Source organism: Xyrauchen texanus, chromosome 42 (assembly GCF_025860055.1).
Source record: "Xyrauchen texanus isolate HMW12.3.18 chromosome 42, RBS_HiC_50CHRs, whole genome shotgun sequence".
Taxonomy (NCBI): Eukaryota; Metazoa; Chordata; class Actinopteri; order Cypriniformes; family Catostomidae; genus Xyrauchen; species Xyrauchen texanus.
Genome location: NC_068317.1, coordinates 22591098 through 22611721, shown reverse-complemented (window position 1 = coordinate 22611721; position 20624 = coordinate 22591098). Strand labels below are relative to the sequence as shown.

Sequence of the window (20624 nt, the reverse complement as noted above, 5' to 3'; positions counted from 1 at the left end):
TTTAGAAAACGTAAAAATTATGTAGTGATGTGTGTTCGGTTTGTTCCTCTACTTGTTCAGATTGAGTGGTCAAATTTCAGATGAATGTTCTTAAGACACTAGTGTGTCTTAATGCATCTTAGTGGATTGTTGTTGTTTAGGTCTCAGTATGTTGAGTGGTGGAGGGCTGTCTGCACTCATAAAGTTTCATCAGTTTGGTGAGAGCCACTTTGTCGGTACGCCAACACAAGATGACATCATCTCACCGTGTGGAGATGGAAAGCTGATGGATTAGAGGGAGAGAGAGAGAGCGAGTGGGAGGAAAAGAGTGAGGCTGTGTCTTTAGTCACCCTTCTACACACCCACCAGTACTGTGATGGAGCAGGAGGATTGGGGGCGGTGTCATGGCAACCGTGTGGGAAGCTGTCCATCACATGAGCTTTCTAGATAGTAAGGTCTTGCTTTCATTCTGTATCAGAAGCCCAGCGGCAGGCGCAAACTGCAGGGAGATTGCCGGGGCTCAACCCCTCCTCCTCCAACAGGCATGGAGCAGGGCACAGAGCCCCTTGTCGCGCCCAGGAACACGTGGGATAGAGCATGGCACGGCTGTGATGTGCGTGGCGTGGGTGAGAACGATGCGTTTGTGACCACTTTGCTGCTCACCGGTTGCATGCGGGAATTTGCTAATTTTCTATCCATTTGTTAATTCCATGATACGTGAAATTAAAACAATATTATAAACATCTTATGGAGTTGTTGTTTTAGTTTTTTTGGCACACTCGTCTTTGACTTTCTTACTGGGGGCTTTAAGACATTAAGGCATGATTGTCTGTAAAACTGCTTTGAAACAATATAAAAAGTGCTATAAAAGTCTAATTTACTTGCCTGGCTATGTCTACTCTGGTTTATTAGTGCCAGATTGCAGAAGAAGTGCTTTCTCTTTGGCTGATGATAGTTTTTGTACCTTATTATTTTTTTTAACTAGTTTGGACTTTTGATTGTGGGATCTACATCACTTAAATTTTGGCATTCATTTGCATGTTTCTTAGTGGGATGGGAATCAGAAACTTATGAGGAAGAAATGTTTAGAAATAAAAATGTTATCAAATTATTTTGCCCTCAGCACTCTGTTGCCAAATGAGATCATTTTCAATTTCAACAGAACAGATATATCAATATATGTAGGCCTATACAATGCTTGCAAAAATGTGTTTATTTTTACTGCAGAATAAATGCAATCCAAAGATTGGTACTATACAGTATATTAAATATAAATTGCTAAAATATTTTTCATTCATTCAATTATTTATATAAAATAACTGTACTTCTATAAAATACATTGTCATAAGAACAGTCAGTCAGTAGCTTACACTGATTTATGTCTCAAGAGCTTTAACACGGTAACAGTTCTTGGTTTATTTCAAGACAGACATGACAAAATTAATATCTTGTGGTTCAGTAAGAGTCAGATCAATTCAGTTACCGCTCTGACTGATTCATAAGTGTTTTGCTTCACTAAAAAGAACTGGCTCTTTGTCCGGGAATAATCTGTCTGGGAATCAGACTACACTGGTTGTGCTAAATGTTTTGCACTTTATAAACACTACAGTAGAATTACTGGCAGAGTATTTGAGTATGATGTTCCATCTACATCAAGAACAATTAAAGGAACCTAAAGTCATGCTAATCATTATTTTTTTGTATTTTTATTTTATTTTAAATGGAACCGATTCTAAATAAGAACTGGTTCTCGGTTACCAACCCTGTGTCTTGACTCTTGCTTATTTAATTCTCTCCTTTTTCTGTTTCCTCTCCAGGAAGAAGTGTCTGTTAAAGAGATCAGCATCACACACCATGTGAAAGAAGGCTCAGAAAAGGCCGACCCACAACAGTTCGAGCTCCGCAAGGTGCTTGGACAGGGCTCCTTTGGAAAGGTGCGTTACATCAGGTGTATTTTCAGTGTTTGGCGTGTGTACAGTATGTGGGTTTCCATTAGACTTTTAGAAGTAATCAGCATGAGCACACAGATGAAAGCCTGTCATGCGCAAATGTTAAATAAATATTCTCATAAACAAAAGTAATTTTCGTTGTAAGGACAGTCTAAGTATAATTACACATGGAACAATTACAGTGGTCACTATAGTTACAGTGTCATGAGCTTTGCGTGGTGTAGCACAATGACTAATTGTGTTTTCAGGAAAAATTGAAGGATAGAATATCCTGCTTTAAAGTGTTTTTTGTTATTGTTTCTGATGAAGCCATGATTTTGTTTGTTTCTGGAAACATCACAGGTATTTTTGGTGAAGAAAACAACAGGCCCTGATGCAGGACAGCTTTATGCAATGAAAGTGCTGAAGAAAGCCACTCTGAAAGGTATAAAGTAAAGTAGTCAACTGATATATGTATGCTTTGTGGATTTATACTTTGGGCTTTATAGAAATCAGAATCAGCTTTATTGCCAGGTATGGTTACACATACAAGGAATTTGTCTTGGTGACAGGAGATTCCAATGCCCAACAATACAATATAGCATCAATAATTAAAAAAATGAATAAAATAAATTGAATAGAAAATAAAGTTTATACAGAATACACAAAAAGACTAATATACAGTATGTATATATATATATATATATATATATATATATATATATACACATATTGTCATGTGTTGTATGGATGAGGCAAGAGAGCAGGATATACTGTAGGTGCAGCAATCATTTAATTGACAATGACAAGAAGGCGAGGATACACAGAACACGATGACTAAAGGATACAAAACTAGGCAGTCATTTGGGTTGACAATGTAACAACGAACTAGAACCAACAATGATGGAACTAAACTAGTAGGTATTATACAAAAGAGGGCTGATGACAGATTCAGGAACATGGGACAATGATGGGGAACAGATGGCAGTGATGAGGACAGTGCATTCTGGGAAACGTAGTCCGGGGGAAACAGAAGACAACGGACGAAAAACTACTTCAAAATAACAGTCCTTTGAAACACTGTTACTGTGACATTTACACCCCCCCAACCCCTTTACAAGTTGACTCCTGGCACCTAAAGGTGGAGGAGGGCAGGAGGAAACAGGTGACTGGGAGGATCCAAGAGAAGACCATGGAGTCCAGGAGGGATAGGCGGACAATCCCGTGGCCAGGAAAGAGACTGGGAGTGATCAGGAGGCCTGGAAGGTAACCTTAGGACAGGGGTAGACTGTCAGGAGGCCTGGGAGGTAGCCGCAGAGCAGGGACCGGGTCAGTAGGTAGTTTTTGTTAGATGGTAAAGTCATGGAAGACTCTGAGGGCGGAGCTGTGGAAGGTGGGGCTGTGAGGGGCGAAGCCGTGGAAGACTCTGGACTAAGAGCCATGGTTAAGAGTATGGGCAGAGACTGGGGAACAACCTCCATGGTCATGAGCATGGACATGCATTGGCTCTGGGATGGTTGAGGCTACAGACAGGCATTGGCTCTGGGATGGTCGAGGCCACAGGCAGGCAATGGCTCTGGGATGGTCGAGGCTACAGGCAGGCATTGACTCTGGGACAGTCGAGGCTAGAGGCAGGCATTGGCTCTGGGACAGTCAAGGCTACAGGCAGGCATTGGCTCTGGGATGGTCGAGGCTACAGGCAGACATTGGCTCTGGGACATTCGAGGCTACAGGCAGGTATTGGCTCTGGGACGGTCGAGGCTACATTCATCATTGCTTGTTTTTAGTTTTAGTTGGCTGTAACGCTGTTGCCAAAAGTGCAAATGAATTAATAGCTGGGACAGTCGAGGCTACAGGCAGGCATTGGCTCTGGGACGGTCGAGGCTACAGGCAGGCAATGGCTCTGGGACGGTCGAGGCTACAGGCAGCCATTGGCTCTGGGACGGTCGAGGCTACAGGCATGGTCACTGGCTCGTTAACCTTGGCAGGCATGGGCATTGGTTGTGGCTCGGGGTTCCCGCCATAAATACCAGCACACGGGGGAAGTGTCACCTCCGTGGTTGCTACTGCAGACTGCATTGGGGATATCGACCACCAAAGCTTATCATGGCCCGTTTCGTGGCCGATGCCAGATTATCAGTCCAGCCCTGTATACTTACATACATACACACACATAAACACATACGTACATACATACATATATACCAGCATGCATGCATGCATACGTAGTGCAGGTTCAAGTTCATATACAGTTCAAGGGAATGTAATGGCAGAAGAGGCAGGATGTGTTTGATAAATATAAAAAGACTAAACTGTGAATTGCACATAATTATTGCTCAATGGGGCAGTTATTAACCGTTCATGAGATGGATAGCCTGAGGGAAAAAACTGTTCCTGTGACTGACGGTTCTGGTGCTCAGTGCTCTGAAGCGTCGACCAGAAGGCAACAGTTCAAAAGCGTAGTGGGCTGGGTGAGTGGGGTCCAGAGTGATTTTTCCAGACTTTTTCCTCACTCTGGAAGAGTTCTTCAAGGGTGGGCAGGGGGTAACCAATAATCCTCTCAGCAGTCCTTTTAATGGCCGATGGCGATATAGATATCAAGAGTCCTGTGTGGCCGATGGCTGATATAATGTTGATTTAATTTATACATAATACAATTTAGTGACAAAAATAGGATGTACTCAGAATTGCTTAGTGAAATTAAATAAGCACATATAATAGTCCAATTTTCAAAATATCCAATGTTTACGCAAAATAGAAATTAAAAATTGTTTACTATTGATTGATAAATCTGTCAGTAGATTTTGGTAGGGCTTTGCCAATGCAATCATAAAGTGTACTGTATGTTGATATTTTGTGTTTCTTTTTTTACTATATCAACACTTTATATACTTGTATTTATATATGTATGTATTTTTAGAATTTTATATAGTTCAGTTGATGAACAAGCAGGCCATCTAAATCATCTAAACCAGTGGTGTATCATGTCCTCAGGTAGTTTGTGATATCCAGCTCAAATTTTTTTTTTGTATTGTTATATTTACTGTGAAGTCTAAACTGTTGGATTTAATTTAGTAAATTTGTGTCTCCTTGAAATACAGACATTAAAAAAGAGTGCTTGAATATTTTCATCATTGCTTGTTTTTAGTTTTAGTTGGCTGTAACCCTGTTGCCAAAAGTGCAAATGAATTGTTTTTGCCCTCGACAGGAAGTTTTGCAGGTGTACGAGGCGAGATATTGCATGCAGTTCAAAAGTCTCATTATCACGTGGGACTCGAAATAATGCAGAAATTCACTAAGCACTCACTCTTTCCACAGTAACCGCTTCCGTTTATTCCAGTATTTTGGTTATGTAATTCCCAGATGTAGATGTTTTAGATTGTAAATAGATATCTGCTGTTCAGCAATGGGAAGAAAAAAAAACTCCACATGATAAACACATCTGTACCCCCCCCCCCCACACCCCCCACACACACACACTCTTGTGTCTCTTGCACTGCATGTTCTTGCTCTCTCCTTTATTTAATTAGTCATCCGGTGCCATCTGTCTGATACTGATGTGCCAGATTTCTGGGTGGGGGGAGAGTTTTTTATTGAGGAGAGAAAGTGTTGTTAGTGAACTTAACAGCAATATTCTTATAGGGTTTGTTCCCCGAAATGAAAATTCTCTCATGGTTTACTTCCTTTAAGCCATCCCAGATGTGTATGAATTTCCTTCTTCAGCGGAACCGAAGTGAAGAATTTTATAAGCCCATTGCAGCTCAGTTTGTCCATACAGTGCTGGTGGCTGTTTGACAGTCCAAAAGGCATATCTAGGCATCATAAATGTAATCCACATGACTGCAGTCGATCAATTATTGTCTCCTGGACTGAAGTTTTTGTAAAAAATAAATAGATAATTAAAACTTTATTAACTGTTAAATATCGCTTCCTGCAAGCAGTCGACGCATGACGTTACCGTTGCGTGATGTAAGCACAATGGCGCGCGTTCACGTGTGAAGTTGGAACTTTACAACAGAGGAACGAACATCAAGGTCATTTCAAACAGCAATCCAGCGCTGGCTGGAAGCAACAATTTAAAGTTAAAAGTATCTTAATTATCAATTTGTTTCTGACACAAACCTATCGTTTGCTTCAGAAGACATTAATTGATCGAATGAAGTCATGTGGATTACTTGTATGCTGCCTAAATATGCCTTTTGGACCATCAAACCTGTTTACTTGAATTGTATGGACAAACAGAGCTGAAATGGGCTTCTAAAATTCTTCATTTCGGTTCTGCTGAAGAAGAAAAGTCACACACATCCGGGATGGCTTAAAGGTAAGTAAATCATGAGAGAATTTTCATTTTTGGGTGAACTAACCCTTCAGTAGCAGAGCCATTTAGCGTGTTTATGTGTGTGTTTTCAGTACGAGACCGGGTCAGGACCAAGATGGAGCGGGACATCCTGGTAGAGGTTAATCATCCCTTTATAGTTAAGCTACACTATGGTGAGTGCTGGTCATTGGCCAATCAGAATGAAGAACAGCTCTCATCCTAATGTTCTGTAAACGAATTAACCTCTCTCTGTCTCTTTGTCTCTTTCTCTCATCTTGTGTAATTGCAGCATTCCAGACTGAAGGAAAGCTCTATCTGATTCTGGACTTTTTAAGAGGCGGGGATCTTTTTACTCGACTGTCAAAAGAGGTAAACACTAGAGGTCAATCAATAGTGGGTTTTGCCGATAATGATAACTTAGGTGGGAAAATCGATTGCCGATTAATCGGCCAATAGTTATTAAAAATTAATAATAGGAATGAAAACTTTCCACCACTTTAAAATAGTGCTGAACTTTAGTAAGAATTACTTTCCAATGCAATACTTTAATCAATTTCTCCCACACGGGTACGTTCTTCAAAGCCTTTGCCATCTGACATTAATGAAAATACAAAGTAAAATGTGTTTGCTGTTCAGCAGTAACATAAAACACTGCCTTACAAAGCCAAATAGCAACTGTAGGTTTAGGGGATAGAATCTACAGTTTGTACAGTATAAATATCATTATGTCCATGGAAAGTCCTCATAATGATAGGTAGACCAACATGTGTGTGTGGTTGTCTGTTTATTAAAGTAAGGTAACAATGTCCTCTCTGTCTTCAGGTGATGTTCACAGAGGAGGATGTGAAGTTTTATCTGGCTGAACTGGCTTTGGCTCTGGACCATCTGCATGGACTGGGCATCATCTACAGAGACCTCAAACCAGAGAAGTAATGAATGTTCCCATATACACCCAGAGTAGATCATAAAACATTTGAGTGTCTTGTGCTAAAATAAACAATCATTGCAGAGCACAAAAGCTGTATGACCTTTTATACTTGTACAATAGACTATAGCCATAAATGAGTCTCAAAGCATTACATAATTTGTGTTTTTCTTTCCATACTGTTTATTATTTGTTCTTTTACTTTTTATCTCTCTTTCACTAAAACACTCATTCTCTCTTGCTTTCATCTTTCCGCACTGCTGGTCTTTAAGGTCATCCATAAATCACATTTATGTCTAGAGAGAATAGGGCAATAAAAATAATGTTTGTAGTAGTAACAGTGGCATAAAAAGATATGTTCTCATGTCTCAGGGTGGCAGTGGCAATAGAAAGTAAGGAGACCCTTGTGTGAGTGTGCACATACTCAGGTAAATTGCTTTCTAATACTGTGAATCTGTGTAATTTCAGCATTCTACTGGATGAGGATGGCCACATAAAGCTGACAGGTAGGTAATTTCAGATTTCTGGAATGGCTGCATTAGCATTGTGCCACCTTGGGGGTTTAGTGTTGATGCCGTTCGGCTGCAGCCTCATGGGAGGGCAGACAGATGGTTTAACCTTCCCTCTATAGAGGTTTATGATCATGTAAACCACACTCATACTTTAATGTGACAAGGTGACATCCATTGGGCTAATACACAGACATTTTTTTTTTTTTGTGGAAGATTGAAATGAAGGATGCACAGAAAATTTTAACAGACATTGTTACTTTAACAGATCCTTTTACTGTGAACAGCAGATTTGACAAGGAGAAGAATGCAAGTGCAAATTGAAACTGGTTTAAATGGATTTAATGTAAATGCAGCTGATGATTGAATATATATTAATGGAAATTAGCTTGCATTTACAGTTGATGAGTCTTGTGCACCCTCTGTGTGATTATATTCACATGGACAAATCCAAACGGACCAGCACAATTGCACAACAAACTCACCGTTTATGGAAGCATATTGTGGTCTGAATCCAAGTACGATTTGGAAGTTTCCAATTTTCTTAGTTGCTCAGAGTGTGACATAATTAACATATCTACTGTCCTTCAATTCGAGAACGTGCATGCACATTAGCTGGACCATCCTGAAAAATTGCTTTTTTTAGCCTGAACTGTCACTTGTATTCATAGAATATAGCTGCCTGGGATGTTCCAAAGAAGGCTGCTTAGTGGACTGACTAGTCATTAAATATTTCAAAACATTTTGGAGCATAAATGTTTTTATAAAGTCACATCACTTGAAAACATAAATTAACTGTTATACTATAAAATGCATAGTGTTATTTATTTATTTATTTTTTTATGCTAATTTATCATTTGCACTTTTGGTTTGCAGCCCAGTATATCCTGAAATTTCGGTTTTGGTGTAGAATTTTAATTTCGGTCAATCACTAATTGAGATTTTTCCTCTCTGAAAAAGTGTTTTTATGTGTCTACAGATTTCGGACTCAGTAAAGAGTCAATTGATCATGAAAACAAAGCGTACTCTTTCTGCGGGACGGTAGAGTATATGGCACCAGAGGTGGTGAACCGAAGAGGACACACTTACAGTGCTGACTGGTGGTCTTATGGTGTACTCATGGTGAGAAAGTGGCTATTTCCCATCAACATAATGAATCAGACGTCTGACAAATAATCTGTTTTGTTTTCCATCCTCAGTTTGAAATGCTAACTGGAACGCTGCCTTTCCAAGGCAAGGACCGCAAGGAAACCATGACTATGATTCTGAAGTGAGTGAGAGTCTCATCCTCCCAGAGGATACTTGCCTCACTCTATAATCACAACACAGTCATCCAGTCTGAGCTGGAAGTGTTGGCGGATTTGGTCTGCATAACATCTGGCTGCTTAGTGCTGTAGCAATGAGAACGTGCCCTTGGTTTAACTGATAGAGCTGTTTAGCCTAAAGTCTAACCACTTAACTATCAGTAAACATGGAACCACACAAAGCACACTTCACATCATAAAACGGCCTTCTGAGCGGTAAATAAAGCCCAGACATGCTACACTAGCTCTCTACTGTGGTGGATGATTATAATCAAATGTCTGCATAGAGTTTGATGGCATTGATAAGCTGTAGTAAAGTGGTTTTAGTGGAACGACTGCAGAGCATAGGCAAGATGAGGGTTTGAACACTGTAATTGTCTATTACAATTTATTCAAGGCTTCTAGAGAGGCTGATAAGATCTGAGCTATGGCCACTTATACAGTACAAAAACACAAAGCATTAGCCCTAGAAATGACACTAGTGTAGACAAGTAACTGATTTTGTCTTTCTCAAATTTTCATGTTATTAATTTAAACTGCACAATGACTTTAAGACATTTACAGCATAATTTTCTGTGAAGCTGCTTTGAAACGATGTGTGTTGTGAAAAGTGCTATACAAATAAAATTTACGTGATGTGACCTACAGTAGGCTGGATTTGAACCAGGGTCCCTGCGTGCCTGTAGATCTTAAATATGAACAAATGTGCTACCCTCTGTGCCATAGTTTTGACACATATCAAGATATGTGACCTTCAGAATAAGGTCTTGTCCACATTGCAGCTTAAACTGGTCAAGAAGTGTCCACTTATAACAGACAGCAACCTTTTTACCAATATAAAATTAAACAAACTGTATAAACTTATCACATTTTACCTGATGTTTCGGGGCTGGCAAATCTGAAAATTAAGTGTAATATAATATATAGTGGATGGATAGGTGTGCTCAAGGATGTTGTTTACTGCATCTTTTACATATTCAAATGCAAATGTTGGCAAATCCAAATCACAACTTTGTTTTCTGGCAGATTGATAAAAACCTGTGCACCCCGACTCCTGTTAATTGCGCAGAAGCCAATTAATCAGATTGAAGCTAGCTATATTTTAATGCCAATATCCATCTGATGCATGTCAACAATCTGTGGGCATGCTGCCTGTGGTTGTGACTGTCTGGCATCTGGATCGATTCTTGACCTCTTCTGTTGTAGGGCCAAGCTTGGAATGCCTCAGTTTCTGAGCTCAGAAGCTCAAAGTCTCCTCAGAAGCCTTTTCAAACGAAACCCTTCCAATAGATTAGGTAAGCAGCAGACAACACACTTGCACATTAGAATTGATTTTGATGTATTGAATTATGTTTGGTTGTTTTAAACATGTGTCCTTAATGTTTCATTATGGGCGTCTACAGGTGCTGGTCCAGATGGAGTCGAAGAGATAAAGAGACACCCGTTTTATGCTACCATTGACTGGAATGTATGTTTGCATGTATACACACACACGCACACTCACTGAGCACTTTATTAGGAACACCTGTACACTTGCTTATTCATGTGATTGTCTAATCAGCCAATCATGTGGCAGCAGTGCAATGCATAACATAATGCAGATACAGGTCTAGAGTTTAACGTCAACCATCAGAATGGGGAAAAAATGTGATCTCAGTGATTTTGAATGTTGCATGATTTTTAGTGCCAGACAGGCTGGTTTTAGTATTTCTGGAACTGCTGATCTCCTGTGATTTTCACGTACAACAGTCTTTAGAGTTTACTTTTTTTCCTACCAAAAATAAAAAACAACCTGCAAAATTGAGCTGCAGTTCTACGGACAGAAACGCCTTGTTGATAAGAGAGGTCAACAGAGAATGGACAGACTGGTTGAAGCTGACAGAAAGGTCCAATTTTGGTGAGCCTGTGCACACTGCCAGGGCTGCAATTATTGGGCCCAGTACAAAATGTATTCAGCGGGACCCCTCCAGTTAGTTGTCCAACGGTGCAGACCGTTTTTCAGCTTACGCTGCCACGGCTGCTTACATTTTTCGCTGTTGCACACTTCTCTGTGTTTTTAACCATGTCTCCTGCTTAATGCACTTAGATGCACTTTACAATATGGAACAGCCTTTCTGTGCCCCCCTCCCCTCCCACTAACTAAAGCCCAGGCTCGGGTCAAAAGGTCTAGTTGTCCTCACTTATCGGTGGCCTTGCCCACTGCAGCCTCAGTTTTCTGTTCTTGGCTGACAGAAGTGGAACCTGCTGGCCTTCTGCTGTTGTAGCACATTCGCCTCAAGCATGTTGTTCATTCTGAGATGCTATTCTGCTCATGTCAATTGTACAGAGGGGTTATCTGGGTTACCGTAGTCTTTCTTTCAGCTCAAACCAGGCTGGCCATTCTCCTTTGACCTCGCTCATCAATGAGGTGTTTCCGTCCAAAGAACTGCCGCTCACTAGAAGTTTTTTGTTTTTGGCACCATTCTGAGTGTTGTGCTTAAAAATCCCAGGAGATCAACAGTTACAGAAATACTCAAACCAGCACGTCTGGCACCAAAAATCATGCCATGTCCAAAATCTCTGAGATAAACTTTTTTATTTAGTTTTTGAAGACTCCCTGAAATCAAAGTCAAGCAAACTTGTAGTCGTTTTAGTCGTTTTACAGTATATGCTAGAGTATTCCTAAAAGTTGACAATATCAGAAATATGCTTTTACAAAAGTACAGAATTTCTCTTCTGAAAAAACTGACCTAAAAATATTGATGACTCATATGGCACCTCCAGCTAACAATTGCAAATATTCAAATCATGGTTCGTGGCTGTGACGTAAACTAAGGTCCAATGTAAAAAAGGAGCCCTTCAATGTGTCCTGTCCCAACTTCCTCAAACTGTGCTTGTCAAGTGATCTCATGGGGTCTTTCAGTTCCACCGTTGCATGTTGGTTGTAATGTGTGAATGTTATGTTTTTGCCACAAGAAATTATTTAGAAGAGAGCTTTACCCACCCTTCAAACCTGCCTCTGGTAGACCAGACGACACATTCTACTTTGACCCAGAATTCACAGCAAAATCTCCCAAAGGTACATCAGCTTAACCTTCTTAAACCTTAACTTAAACTTTCTGTGACTGATCGTTGATCTTCTACCGGTAGACTGTACAGCTCTGTTTATGTAAATGCCTTTCAGACAAATACATAATACCCAAAATTAAATTTAATTAAATGCTCATAGACCTTTTGAAATCTGTGTTGGATTATTTGATGGGGTATTTAACGATGAGACCAAAACACTCTGTGTGTATTTGTCAGACTCGCCAGGTGTACCACCTAGTGCCAATGCCAATCAGCTCTTCAGAGGGTTTAGTTTTGTGGCAATAAGCTCAGAAGAGGAGTCTCAACCCCTGCAGAGCAACAGTATGAGCTCTGTAGTTCAGGTATACACACTTATTGAAAATGCATTTAAACTGCATATAAAGGATTTTTCCACACATAAATGCTGTAATACCTGTGTTTAAGGTCTGGCTATGAGTCCGATTTTATTTCATCAGGCTATTTCCACTCTATAGCTGCTCCACAGAAACGTGTCTCAGTTCACTGACTCATACGAGGTGAAGGAGGATATAGGAGTTGGCTCGTATTCCATCTGCAAACGCTGCATACAGAAAAGCACTGGCATGGAGTACGCAGTGAAGGTGAGGATAGTCACATTAAAATGACACACTGGCTGGCTGCTTTTCATTGAGACAGGTCTCTGCAGATAATGCATCCAGCAAATGACTTCAAAAAGACTTAAGGGGTCGTTCCCACCGAATGCATTTTTCATCCTTCTGCATGGTTTTTCAATGTAAACACATGCTAGATGGGTGTTTTTGACTGTTGCACCATGTCTTGATACTTTTTTAGCACCTTGTACAGGAGCAACACATTTTTAAATGCTGTGTCAAGTTAAAAAGCACTTAAACTTTTCAAAACGGGCCTTGAGACACATGCTTTCTGTTCTTTTTCATGTGTTAGCACCTTAACGCCTTCGGTCTGAACGGCCCCCAAAAACATAAAATTAAGGCAAGCACCACAACTACTATTTCTCAAGCTTAGTATTAGGGATCTGAACATATCCTGTCTGTAATAAACACAAAAACGCCCCTCTCTCCCCGCAAAAAATACAGTGTATTAGAACATGTAAACATCTAGTTTATACTGTATAATGAGACTAAATCACATTTTAATGCATGTTTTGTCCAGAGCCTTCCTTTTTTCATGTTTTACATTATTTAAGACTTCTAATTTGATAATTTCTACTTTATTAACTGCCTTTTTGAACTTTCAGTTTTCTGAACTCTTTGATGCATCTGTATATATTTGTTGTCTAGATTATCAATAAAGCTAAAAGGGATCCAACAGAGGAGGTGGAAATCCTGTTACGCTATGGACAACATCCAAATGTAATTACCCTGAAAGACGTGAGTGTTTATAACCATTTCATTTTCATCTTGCATAAGGAAGAGACAATGCATTGGTAGACATTGGGCAATGTCATATTGGTAAACACAATTATATTAAGGTAATATCTTGTCGTGTTCAAAGAGCATTGATGTGTATACCAAGAGTGATTGTTCCAGAATTTCCGCCGTTGTATTGAGTGAATGGTGTAATGAGCTCTTGCTCTTATTGTCTCTCTTCAAAAATGAGCAGGATAGCCATCATTAATTTTCATTTTGCAATGTTTTAGCATTGCATTTACAATATGTTTCCTTACATTAGAAGTGATTGACTCAAAGGAAAGCATCCGTTTCATTGATCGGGTTCAAAATGTAAATGCATTTAGTCGCAAATATAAACATCAGTATATTTTCATGTTGACATCATGTATTGCAGAATGTATTTCTATAACATTATAAACATCGAAGGGATGGTAAATTTAAACTTATTATCTATTATTAGCTTTGATAATCTATTTCTCTTTTACTGTGGCACCATCTGCAGGTATATGATGATGGGCGCTCAGTGTATCTGGTGACAGAGCTGCTGAAGGGTGGAGAGCTGCTGGATAAGATCCTCAAACAGAAGTTCTTCTCAGAAAGGGAGACCAGTGCTGTGTTGTACACCATCTCAAAGACTGTGGAGTACCTCCATGCTCAAGGGGTGTGTAGACTATGTAGAACTTGCACTACAGTAGAAGATGGAGTAGAAGTATTATTTAAAGATGCGGTATGTACAATTCAGAAACTCCTGTTATTAATGACACCTCTGGGCGTTAAGTGAACTGCAGCCAGCTGCTCATGCATACACTCCATAGGGATGCGAGTGAGCATTGGCCAAAACCATGACATAACGTACAAAGAGACTGAACGTGATCCACCGGCATCATGCTGACAGATGAGGAAGCATTACACATTTATGATTGTATTACTACAAACTTTGAGGCTAAACTAAAACTACTTATCAGCTAACATAGCATACTGATACACACATACAGCTACATACTACCAAACTATACCAGACAGTTTACTGTTGCACTGCACTGTTATGTTGCACTATTGTATGTTTTGTATGTCATATGTTGTACTACGATCAAGAAACCAGTGTATTTGCTTAAATTTATCCTGTACACGTGATTTTAGAATAAAGAGAAGATCATTGAAATTATTTTAAAGTTACGAAAGCAAGGTAGCTTGCAATTCGTCAGCGTTAGCTGGCAAGATCAAGTTAAAATTACACAGATTAATCGTTATGGCACTATAACATTCAGAAAGTATTCACAGTGCTAAACTTTTTCCACATTTTGTTATGTTACAGCCTTATTCCAAAATTTATTAAATTCATTATTTTCCTCAAAATTCTACAAACAATACCCCATAATGACAATGTGAAAGAAGTTTGTTTGAAATCTTTGCAAATTTATTAAAAATTAAAATAAATTGAAATAAATCACATGTACATAAGTATTCACAGCCTTTGCCATGACACTCAAAATTGAGCTCAGGTGCATCCTGTTTCCACTGATCATCCTTGAGATGTTTCTACAACTTTATTGGAGTCCACCTGTGGTAAATTCAGTTGATTGGACATGATTTGGAAAGGCATGTCTACATAAGGTCCCACAGTTAACAGTGCATAGCACAAACCAAGCCATGAAGTCCAAGGAATTGTCTGTAGACCTCCGAGACAGGATTGTATTGAGGCACAGATATGGGGAAGGGTACAGAAAAATTTCTGGAGCATTGAATGTCCCAATGAGCAGAGTGGCCTCCATCATCCGTAAATGGAAGTTTGGAAGCACCAGGACTCTTCCTAGAGCTGGCCAACCGGCAAAACTGAGCGATCAGGGGAGAAGGACCTTAGTCAGAGAGGTGACCAAGAACCTGATGGTCACTCTGACAGAGCTCCAGCATTTCTCTGTGGAGAGAGGAGAACTTTCCAGAAGAACAACCATCTCTGCAGCACTCCACCAATCAGGCCTGTATGGTACAGTGGCCAGACGGAAGCCACTCCTCAGTAAAAGGCACATGACAGCCCGCCTGGAGGCACCTGAAGGACTCTCAGACCAAGAGAAACAAAATACCCTGGTCTGATGATACAAAGATTGAACTCTTTGGCCTGAATTGCAAGCATCATGTCTGGAGGATACCTCATCACCTGGCCAATACCATCCCTACAGTGAAGAATGGTGGTGTCAGCATCATGCTGTGGGGATGGTTTTCAGCGGCAAGAACTGGGAGACTAGTCAGGATCGAGGGAAAAATGAATGCAGCAATGTACAGAGACATCCTTGATGAAAACCTGTTCCAGAGCACACTGGACCTCAACTCTGTCAGTGTCCTTGAGTGGCCCAGTCAGAGTCCAGACCCAATTGAACATCTCTGGAGAGATCTGAAAATGGCTCTGCACAGACGCTCCCCATCCAACCTGATGAAGCTTGAGAGGTCCTGCAAAGAAGAATGGGAGAAACTGCCCAAACATAGGTGTGCCAAGCTCGTAGCATCATACACAGAAAGACTTGAAGCTGTAATTGGTGCCAAAGATGCTTCAACAAAGTATTGAGCAAATGCTGTGAATACTTGTAAATGTGATTTTTTTTATTTTTTTATGTTTAACACATTTGTGAAGATTTCAAACAAACTTCTTTCACATTGTCATTATGGGGTATTGTTTGAAGAATTTTGAGGAAAATAATGAACTTAATCCATTTTGGAATAAGGCTGTAACATAACAAAATGTGGAAAAAGTGAAGCGCTGTGAATACTTTCCTGATGCACTGTATCTCACATGCTTTGCTGTTATGCAAGCTTATCTGTCCAAAAAGAAGAACGCCATTTCAGGGTCAGTTTTGATCCCCAAACCCGAATGAAGGTCCCTCCAGCAATCAAATGCCCTGCCGATGTTCACTAGTTTTTGCTTGACCACTATCATGTTCCAGCTTAGCCAGATGGGATTCAGTAAATAAATTATAATTATTTTTTTAGCGTACTGTTAGTTTGTGTAGGTGTCTGTGCTGTGCTGGGAGCCGTTCATTTGCTGGATTCCATTTCTAAGATAAAGTTACCTAGTGTTGCAATTTATTGTCACTGTTGAATAGCGAAAGAGAAGCTACACATCCTTTGGATTTTCCTGGTAAAACCGACCCGCTCCCTTCACATGAAAATCAGTCTACAGGCTTTAATAGGCAGCATAGGAAGTCTGGGAAGGGCTCATTTCTTAAATTGCATTACAAGCCATTCACTCATTGGAATAAAAGGGGGGAATATTACATGAAAATTGTTACATACTGCACCTTTAAAGGGATATTTCATATTCCATATAAATTATGACAGAATTAAAATTTGTGGGTGAACTACTACCCCTTTAAGATAAAATATGTGTATATAGTTTCTATATGTAATTGGAGAGGCTTGCTCATGGATCTAAAGGAAGCTTCCTCTCATGCTCAGGTGGTTCACAGGGATCTGAAGCCCAGTAACATCCTTTATGTTGATGAATCTGGGGATCCTGAGTCCATCCGGATCTGTGACTTTGGCTTTGCCAAGCAGTTAAGAGCTGAAAACGGACTGCTGATGACACCCTGTTATACTGCAAATTTTGTGGCTCCAGAGGTACATTTAGCTGTTTTGCATGTGCATTGTGGCACAATGGTCTATTGGAAAATTTTTGTATTTTTGATCATAGCTAGTCTCTTCGTTCCCCAGGTGCTGAAGAAACAGGGTTATGATGCTGCCTGTGACATCTGGAGTTTAGGTGTCCTTCTATACACAATGTTAACTGGGTAAGTGAACTACGCCACTCAAGAAAGTTCTACTGTACTTTTTAAAAGGTGGTCCTGTTCAACTGATACTGAGTTGTTGTATTTTTCTTAGATTTACTCCATTTGCTAATGGCCCAGAGGACACACCTGAAGAGATTCTGGCTCGAATCGGCAGTGGGAAGTTTTCTCTCACAGGTGGATACTGGAATTCTGTTTCATCTGAGGCCAAGGTGAGTGTGGCACTACATGAGAGAAACATCTGAAATATGCCAATGGAAACCTGTAAAAGCCATGGAATTTTAAATTGCGATAAACATTCATATAACAAATATTAATATATAATTCATGGTTCTGATCCAGTAACCATGAGCGACTGGAAAGGTCATGCAAATTCACTGCTCAAAAGATTTGGGAAACCTGACTCCTACACACCCTTTAGGACACACCTCCTTCGAGGGCCACCATACAAACATTATTGACACAAGAGACAGATGTATGTATGACATGAACTATGATATCATACACCTGTTTATTTTTTGTGCAGGACTTGGTGTCTAAGATGTTGCATGTAGACCCCCATCAGAGACTAACAGCTGCACAAGTGTTAAGACATCCCTGGATCATCCACAAAGACCAGCTTCCCAAATACCAGCTAAACAGACAGGATGCCCCCCATTTGGTGAAGGTTTGCTCCCTTCCATACACTCTTTTCCCCTAGGGCATTTTACCATGCCCCTGAAATGGCATTTATTTTTTTGCTTTTTCAGGTTTAATGTTGTCTTAATAAAGGGGTCATGGCATGAGGAATAAAAATCTTTTGATATAAGAGTTAAGCATGGACACTAGAGGGATACTAGAAGATATCTCATTGGCTTATCCCTCTAGTGTCCATATAAACATACTGTAAGATTCAGATCTCAAAATGTCCTCTTTACTGCAAAAAGAGTGTTTGTTGAAACCAAGCTGCCGAAACGACTTGTTCTCTACTTTCTCCACATTGTGATGTCACTGTAGACATTTGCATCTGACCGCCCCCACTATAACACATCAACGTCTACTTTAACTTATCACTTCAGTGGCCCTGCCCAGTAGCAGTGAGCAGTGATATGGAAGGATGAGATCAGGTCAGTCAAGAGCAGAGAGCCAATCATAACAGTTGGTGTTTACTTTCAAGTCTTAAAGGAGAAGCAACACCAAAATGAACCGTTTCTGAAAGAGGGTTAGAATGAGGATAGAAAATAGAGCTCTTCAATGCTCTTTTGTTTAATATTCTAAGTGAAACTCAAAGAACATATAAATTAAAAAACGGCATGTCATGATCCCTTTAATTAATTTGCACATGCATACCTGTATACATACAGTACTGTGCGAAAGTTTTAGGCACTTGTGAAAAATGTTGCATATTGAGGATTTCTTCAAAAATAGTGCCATAATTAGTTATAATTTTTCAATTAACATCATACAAAGTCCAGTAAATGTAAATGTTGGTGTGACCAACCTTGCCTTTAAAAAAGCACCAATTCTGTTAGGTACACCTGGACTATTTCTTGCTTGTTGGCTGATAGGATGTTCCAGACACACAACAGCTAAATAACCATCTTAAGACAAATGTTTTTGTTAAACATCCAAGACTTTTGCACAGTACTGTATATTAATAAGTAAATAGATATAAGTAAATCATTAAATAGAGAAAAATATAACAAGAGTAAAAACAAACATCAGCAAATCATTTAATAAAAATATATTATTTAATTGCTTAATTTGTCTTATTATGGTTAACCTGAATAAAATATCAAAGTTTAGATTGATTGATTTGTTTTTAACTGGTATCTATAAATATTGCAAGGTTTTGTGTTAAATCTTCTCTCCTGTAGGGGGCGATGGCTGCTACCTACTCGGCCTTGAATAGGAATGTTCCTCCAGTGCTGGAGCCCGTGGGCTGCTCTGTTCTCGCTCAGCGCAGGGGGGTAAAAAAACTGACCTCCACTGCTCTATGAGCACATACATACCACATCCAACCTCTAGTTTGGTTTGAGCAAAGCCTAATCTCGGCTTGCTTGCTGCAGTGCCCACCTTGCGACAAGGCCTTGGATCCTAGCGTAGGTTCTGAGGACCCCTGGTGGACAATCAAAATCTTCCTTCTCTTGTTAAAACGAGGGCAAACTAAATTGTTTTGCCTGTACAGTTATTGCTGCCTCCAAACCTCTGAAGTATCAGGACAGTTCTGTGGACTTCATCTGAGTAACAGTATCATTCATGAATATAAACCTGTAAATATGCTGTATATCAGCTATTATATAAAGCTAAGTATTTCATGTATTCATAGAGGGTGGGGATTTTACAGAGTAAACTTTTGATATTGTAACAAATTCCAACAGATACATGTGCCGAAGTGTGCACACAGTTGAGAAAAGCTCCAGTTGTATGGGGGTGTTGTATGTGGGGAAAGTTATGTGCTTTCAAATCATCACTGAATAGTCCAAGTATATTGTATTGTGCTCTTACTTAAATCTACTGCACTTGTCCCCTATCTCAAATCATGAAAGCCACTGTCCCACCACTACTTTACTTTTTCCTATTTATCCTTTAACAAAAAAAACTGAAAGTCCTCTAAGCAGACCTGCATTCACTTTTGGGTGCACTATCCCCTTGTGTTGTTTCACACCCACTTATTGTCATCTGTGGCACAAAAAAGATGATGTTAGGCAGAATGACAGCTTCAGTCACCCTTCATTTTTATTGTATGGAAAAAAGATGCAATTAAATTGGATGGTAACTGAGGTTAACTTTCTGCCCATCTCCTTTTGTGTTCCACAGAAGAAAGTCAGTCACACAGAACAACATGAGTGTGAATAAAAGACAGCATTGTCTTTCTGGTTGAACTGTTCCTTTAAGATATGTTTTTTTACAGGACAACAATGTGAAATGGCCCAAAGCACAAAATTGCAATGGAGGCCACCGCTGCTGTAAGCAGCAAAGAATGTCAAATAGAAAACTCAGGTGAAATGCAATACATAAATAAGCTGGAAAGGAAAATGTATACAGCTGTATCGCCTCACCTAAAAACCTGCTGACCTGTGTAATTGTTGTATGTAGGAAGGTTTTGCTCAGAAATATATGTAGTGACTTTTTGAAGTGACTACTCGCAGCCTTAGACATATTTTTATAAATGTGCATGGGCAAGATGCTATATTAGCTTGTAGCTCTGTGGAAGTTTATGAGCATGACTGAGGAAGTTTCCCCCCTCTTTTTGACAACTTATTTTAATTCCTTTAAGTTTTTTTTTTTTTTTCTTAAAATCAAGTTTAAACATTGTTGTACATTTTCTTTTCATCTCAGTTGTATTATTCCTGTCTTGGAAGAGTGTTGGAAAAATGTTGCTGTCCATGTAAGCAAGCTGCTATCCTGTTCTTTCATTTTGTACATGTTCTTTTCTTTCATTTGTA

General features: G+C 39.7%; 1 protein-coding gene across 1 annotated transcript in view; it reads left to right on the top strand.

Moving 5' to 3' along the window:
* LOC127635327 (ribosomal protein S6 kinase alpha-3) overlaps positions 1–20605 on the top strand; it is a 53377-nt gene extending 32772 nt beyond the window's left edge. Inside the window, exons 3-22 of the mRNA XM_052115270.1 lie at positions 1797–1913; positions 2271–2352; positions 6318–6398; positions 6515–6594; positions 7048–7154; positions 7619–7656; positions 8639–8781; positions 8859–8929; positions 10170–10258; positions 10367–10431; positions 11919–12021; positions 12249–12373; positions 12506–12631; positions 13310–13399; positions 13923–14081; positions 16868–17029; positions 17123–17199; positions 17291–17408; positions 17723–17863; positions 19053–20605. Coding sequence (XP_051971230.1) covers positions 1797–1913; positions 2271–2352; positions 6318–6398; positions 6515–6594; positions 7048–7154; positions 7619–7656; positions 8639–8781; positions 8859–8929; positions 10170–10258; positions 10367–10431; positions 11919–12021; positions 12249–12373; positions 12506–12631; positions 13310–13399; positions 13923–14081; positions 16868–17029; positions 17123–17199; positions 17291–17408; positions 17723–17863; positions 19053–19175 — 2097 coding nt within the window. The 3' untranslated portion in view covers positions 19176–20605. The remainder of the gene's footprint in view (positions 1–1796; positions 1914–2270; positions 2353–6317; positions 6399–6514; positions 6595–7047; positions 7155–7618; positions 7657–8638; positions 8782–8858; positions 8930–10169; positions 10259–10366; positions 10432–11918; positions 12022–12248; positions 12374–12505; positions 12632–13309; positions 13400–13922; positions 14082–16867; positions 17030–17122; positions 17200–17290; positions 17409–17722; positions 17864–19052) is intronic.
* Positions 20606–20624: the final 19 nt, after the last annotated feature.